Here is a 6,000-nt window from a genome sequence, read left to right as displayed (position 1 = left end):
TAGTCTAGTCTACTGTACCATACTGATGCAAAACAATATAAATTGTGGCTACTTCAGAAAGTAGCCTACTTGCATGCCTTGCTTAACAAAAATAATGTTACCAGTCTGCTCTGATTAAATTTAGAGCGCACTCGTTCGATTGTGTCAACCATGGTGTCAACTGTGTACGGTATGATTGTGAGACAACTGATTGTCTGTCAACTAGAGAGTGTGTGTGTGAGGAAATCTCCACTGGGGGCGCATTACTGTCTCGCCCAGAAGTTGTCGAGCTCAGACAGTATGTATCCTTATGACTGCGTGTGAGGGTCAAAACTGGAGCTGTGTTGGCATGTGTTTGAGACCGGTTTTTATTTTAAAGAGACAATCAGGAACCACGAAGGAAATAGCCAATCTACCTGGAACTACGTCAAACTTTGCCGTTGTGGGGTTGTTGACCAAGTGGCCACTGGAGACTGAAATAAGACTTGCGTGGACAACTTCGAGGAAAGTATAACGTTAACGCTGACACGAGAAGAACGACTGTAACGTTAGTTTTCTCAATAATAATATGAAAAAGGATAGGGTTGAGGGATTGGGCTTTGTTCCTCAAAAGGATATTGTCTACAATAAACTGCTGCCTTATGCTGATAAATTGGATAATGAATCCAATGAAATCTTGGCGAGAATTAAAGCTAACTTGGGGCGAGCGGTCCAGCTCAGGGAGTTATGGCCTGGAGCACTGTTTTGGACAAGAAAACTCGCAAAGTAAGTATCATGGTGATGAGTTGACGATAGCTGTCTTACCTACTTCGTAATTCATTTTTATTTGACAACATGTTATGCTTGCATGTAACGTTAGTGTGGTTGAGATCGAAGTAACATAAGTTGATATAGACTCACAGCGACAGGGCCTGATGCAATTAACGTTAGCTGCTTTAGCTGAACGTTATTGAGTGCAGTGAAGTTAGCTTAACGTATGTTGGTTGATATATTCATTCATTGACAGACTAACCTAGTCATGAAAAGACTCAAATTCCCCTGTAATTTGCATCAATTAACTTACTAGTTAGACAGCTGACTGATGTTCAAGCAACTTACTTTTTAATTGTTTACTGTGGGGTTTGATGAATTCACACAGGCCACAACCAAAGAGCTAGCAAACATGCTAGCGCTACATGCCCTACCAGATAGACGAACGAGCTATTCAGCTAGCATAGGGAGCTAGCTGCCTGAAGTTGAAACTGAAGTCAACTTGTTAAACAGCAGATTTGCGTTAGTATTTTACTTATCTTACCAGACCCCAGCCGCTTGAAACTGTCCTGCTTAAATGGGTCTTGTTTTAACGACTAGCTAGCCAATGAACACAGTGGTAATTGCTTTGTTGACTGGCTATCACATTGTATCTGTGGACAGGCTATATTCATGTTAGCTAGCTGCTAGATAGCAATAACGGTGCCTAGGTGTGATTGTTGTATGAATTAATAAACGAGAGTGTTGGTAGATATAATACCTTACTATGCCATACTTGGTTCATAAAGTTAGTTTACTTGAGATGACCAAGTGACTTTTGTATCAAGCGCTTTATGACTGAGTGACTTGATCTTGTTCTTGCACGTTAACGTTATGTGACGGTAGTCAATGTTAGTTTAATGCGAGGTCATGCGTCTAAACGAAACTTGCTGAGTCAGTTAACTATGAGAATTGTGAATTAATAAATGATGATGATGATAAAGATGATGATACTACATAATTGGGACATCACGTCACACCAAGTCGTTAAGTCGGCGTTAGCTTGCTGTCAGGTTGACCTATCTATAGCCTTGTTGTCTGCTGGCCCATTTTATCCTGAACAGCTTACTAACCGTCCAGTGACAGTGCAAGAATCTGAACAGATGTGTAACATTTTGTACGGCGAATCTCTATTAAGGTGTAAGGTAAAGCGATAAACCGCTTGCCTGTTTTTTTTCCCTGCCACTTGGCATCCAGAGCAAGGCTACTGGTAGCCATCGGGTAGCCATAGGTGAACTCAGTTTTGTAGTTAAGCTAATTGTACTCCCATTTGGTGTGCACTGCGAAAGCGCGTGGCCTACTTGTTGCATGAAATGTCACAGTTCATTATTTTAAGTGATCAAGCCTATGAAATGCATATATTTATGCCACTTGTGCCAAAAGGGTTGTGCGTCATTCATTTAGTGTCTTTTTTTGTTACGTGCAATCAAAGATCTCCAGATAACTGCCTATTTGCATAACTCTAACCGTGTGTACATTTCCTTTCCTCGGATGCTGGGAAGGGCCTATAACACTCCCAAATCAAATGCCTTATTCATTCTGCCTGCTTCATAACTGTAGTTCCTCTCAGATCATTGACTGCTCCCCCTGTCACTGTCGCACATTCCATGATGACTGAAATCCAACTCAATAGTAATACTGTTTCATTGGCTGGTCTGGTTCCAGCAACATATTTTTTATTTTTATATACCTCTGTTATTGGCTTAAGCTCTAGTCTAGACATTAGATCAAACTACGACTTCCTGTAACACAGTTGCCATGTTTCAGTGTAAACAAGCTTAGTCACATCTACAACGTCCAAGTGCTTTGCTTCATGTCAGCACAACCTTTGACTGATTACCTTCTCTGTTGTGTTCCCACTGTGTTTCTCTAACCCCTTCAGTTACTTGCGTCTCTATGGCCGGAAGTTCAGCAAGGAAGACCATGTGCTGTTCATCCAGCTCCTTTACGAGCTGGTCACCCTGCCACACCTGGAGGTTAGCATGATGCTAAGTTTTGCCAGGCCTCTCATCAACCTTCTGAAGTAAGCAAACAAGCCATATCTCCTGCTGGACTCACCGCACATTCATTCCCACTGGAAGACACAGGCCCTTTCCGTAACGGAGTCCCTACTCACTTCGACTCGGTTAGCGAGTGAACTTCCTTTTCAAGTCACACTCGTGGGTGCGGAGAACACTCGCATTGAAGGGGTAGCGGTTGAAACAGCGCTACATTTCGGATGCACTTGAAGGGAGAAGGAAATTGACGTCATATTTATCGCCAATAAAGATGTTCTGGACACCCCTGTGTATTAGATTGTACATTCCTCTTCTCTCCTTTCATTACTATGAGTGAGGAGTTGCATTTTATGCTTTATTTAACATCAAATTATAAAAGTGCTGTAAATGCGACCTGCACATGTGTTAAATATTACAGCCTACTTCTGTACGATCTTGCACATTTTAGTGAGTATCAAACTAAACATGAGTTGTTACAATGTAGCTTAAATCTGTAAATGCTGTCATACGGACCAAAAAACAACTGGCAGGGAGATTACACGAGCTGCACGAACACGTGAAAACGGTTGCACCTGCGTTCCAAGTCAGCATCCATGCTGACTTGCTCCTGGAGGCGTGGTAGCCCCTCTCCCTAGGCACTTCACTCGACTCAAATTTTGTTTAGGATGATACTCAATGTGGCGGACCATCGCGTGAAAGCGCAAACGAAGTGGAAGTGTGTAGGGGGAGGGTTTAGGGGCACGTTTCGGAAAGGGCCACACATACCCACATACGTTAAACACTGATCTGAGAGATGTTTCTGTGTACAGGAAGAAAGAGCTGCTGTCTAGAGATGACCTGGAGTTGCCTTGGCAACCCCTCTATAACCTTTATGAGAAGATTCTGTACTCCAAAACAGAGCACCTGGGTCTCAACTGGTTTCCCAGGTAAGTCCCCCTGTTATAATCACTTTGCCTTCCTCCACCCTGGACACTGTTGCCCACCCACCAGTCACCCTAGATACCCCCCTCCCCCCCTCCCAGCACACACACACACAAACCTCACAGGCCTGCCTTCAGCAACCCCACCCCCAAACCCCACCCCACCCCACCCCATTTTTGTCAGTGGAACAATAAATGCCTGTTTTAAGCTAATTGCCATGGCACCTTATGACAAGTCCCACCCAGGCAGAGCTAAAGTAGGGCATCGGGTGCAGTCCAAGAAGGAGTTTTGGAATAAAGTCAACACCACATTGCATGCTTAGTGGAAACAAACAGCAGGCCTTCGTCTTCCAGTTCACCGTATGCCTTTTCCTTCTGTTTTGTATATTCTCTTTGTGAACAGAGGTGTCTTGTCCTCTGAGTTTTAGACTAATGTTTTGCGTTAAATTGGCAGTGTGTGGACTGTTACAGTGTTGGCTTATGCGTTTCTCCTTCTCCCACATTCAGTTCTCGCAGTGGGGGAGCCGGTAAACAAAAAGTGCTAAATTTTATTCGCAAGCGGTAAGCGCAGCAAGTGGTTTCTTCTCTTAATACATGTTGTGCTGTACCTCTTCATAGGCAACTTCTGGTGTTAATTGCATGTGTCAAAAATGAAAAAAAACAACAACAAAATAAATCACTTCAGATTTTTTTTTTGTCAGTCCTTCTCATGGCTGTCTTGTACAACAGAGCTTAGCCAAATAACAAGTCACGGCTTCCCTCTCACAGGAGAGATGGTGCTTTTTAATTGCTGTTAAGTAGTTCCATCTTGTCCCTGTCTGTCAAACACAATTCCTGGTGGCTCAGTTGTATATTTCCTCACACTCTCTTCTTTATCAAAGATCTTTCCTGCACTGAATAATCAAATCTTGCCTTGTGCCTGGAGTATAATGGAGAAAGAAAAGGAGAAAAAATCAATGCTGATTTTTTGTGAAATGGTAGACAACAGAAATAAGCTATCAGGGGCAGGTGTCAAACTCTTGGATATTGGGCTGACTGTCTGACATACAACACACTTCCGCCAGGAATGGGATTTTGACGCCTTTGATATGATCGCCCTGCTAATGTCTGTCTTTCTCTCTCTCTCTCTCTCACTCTCCTCTCTCCTGTGTCTCTCTCTCCGCTCTGCTTTGGGAAAGGGTCGGCGCTCTCATGGCGGGGTCACTGTGTGATGCCAGGCAGTCAGGGAGATGGCAGGGCACCCAGGTGCCTTGGTCCTGCATGTTGCGCTCAGGTGGTGGTGGTGGTGGTGGTGTGTGTGTCCAGCCGCAGCCTGTGCTGCGTCCGCCTCCAGTCACGTTGGCAGCCTGGGTCAGCCTCTGCCTCTCCAAACTAAAGGTCACGCGTCAGTGCCCATTTTCCCCTCCGGTGTCCGGTGTCGGGCAGACTATTTAAAAACGACCCCCCCCCCCTCCCTTTCAGACAAGACCCTTATGTTTACATGATGCAGCATGTGTTGGTGTGAGCAGCACATAGTCTAAGTGTATATGAGTGTGTCAGTGTCAGTGTCCATGTGAGTGTTAATGTGAGTGTGGTCGGGGTTGGGCAAAAAGTCCAGCTGCTCTACAGTATATGGGAGAGATAAAGGGGATGGATGGCATGAGTGGGAGGGGGAGGGGAGGGAGGTTATTTACTTTATGAAATGTCACGCTTGCTGACTCATTCAAATCAGGAGCTCAGATCTCTGTCTGCTGGCAGAAGTTCCCACAGTGCTCATTCACAAATTCCTTGCCCTGCCTGGCACTTTAAGCCCTCGGATGGGGGGGTGGGGGGGGGGACGCAGTCGGGCGCTTAGCCCCCCCCCCCAAAGCCATTGGAACTATTTGGTCTCGCTCTGTGTGTGCTGCCGCTGCTGCCCACAAGTCTTTCAGTGCCCACAAATCTGGTCCCTGTGAAGCAAAACCATATTGCTTTCCCAGGGGCTTTGGACGCTAAGCTAAGCTGTTATTGAAACCAGGGTCAGTGTTGATGATGCAAGACATTAGTTAAGAGTTATGTAGTTATGTTAGTAAAGAGGTGTTATGGGGCGGCTGGACAGATGTGAGGTCAGTTGAGATGAGTGCAGGGTAGTTGAGTTGGCATGCTGCGTCCCTCCCGATCCCACCCTGGCGCTGGATGCAGGTCAGAGGGCTGCTTCATGCGGGTGGGTCTTTTTAATTTGGCTTTGCACGTGGGCTAATCGCATCTTTCGCCTCCCTCATCCCACTGACACCACCTCAGCATCTCTCTCACCACACACACACACACATACAGTGAACACACACACCGTGCCACTG

At 45.4% G+C, this 6,000-nt stretch overlaps 1 protein-coding gene across 3 annotated transcripts in view; it reads left to right on the top strand.

The window, feature by feature from the left end:
* The first annotated feature begins 275 nt into the window (after positions 1-275).
* The window catches only part of psme4b (proteasome activator subunit 4b), a 31,925-nt gene continuing 26,200 nt past the window's right edge, over positions 276-6,000 (top strand). For 2 of the 3 annotated variants that reach the window (XM_062518727.1, XM_062518726.1), the window contains exons 1-4: positions 276-744; positions 2,651-2,791; positions 3,575-3,691; positions 4,193-4,246. In XM_062518727.1, the coding sequence (XP_062374711.1) occupies positions 548-744; positions 2,651-2,791; positions 3,575-3,691; positions 4,193-4,246 (509 nt within the window). In that variant the 5' untranslated portion in view covers positions 276-547. The remainder of the gene's footprint in view (positions 745-2,650; positions 2,792-3,574; positions 3,692-4,192; positions 4,247-6,000) is intronic. The other variant, XM_062518728.1, reaches the window with a different exon arrangement.

The sequence above is a fragment of the Sardina pilchardus genome, chromosome 17 (assembly GCF_963854185.1).
Source record: "Sardina pilchardus chromosome 17, fSarPil1.1, whole genome shotgun sequence".
Taxonomy (NCBI): Eukaryota; Metazoa; Chordata; class Actinopteri; order Clupeiformes; family Clupeidae; genus Sardina; species Sardina pilchardus.
This window is presented reverse-complemented; position numbering and strand designations above follow the sequence as displayed.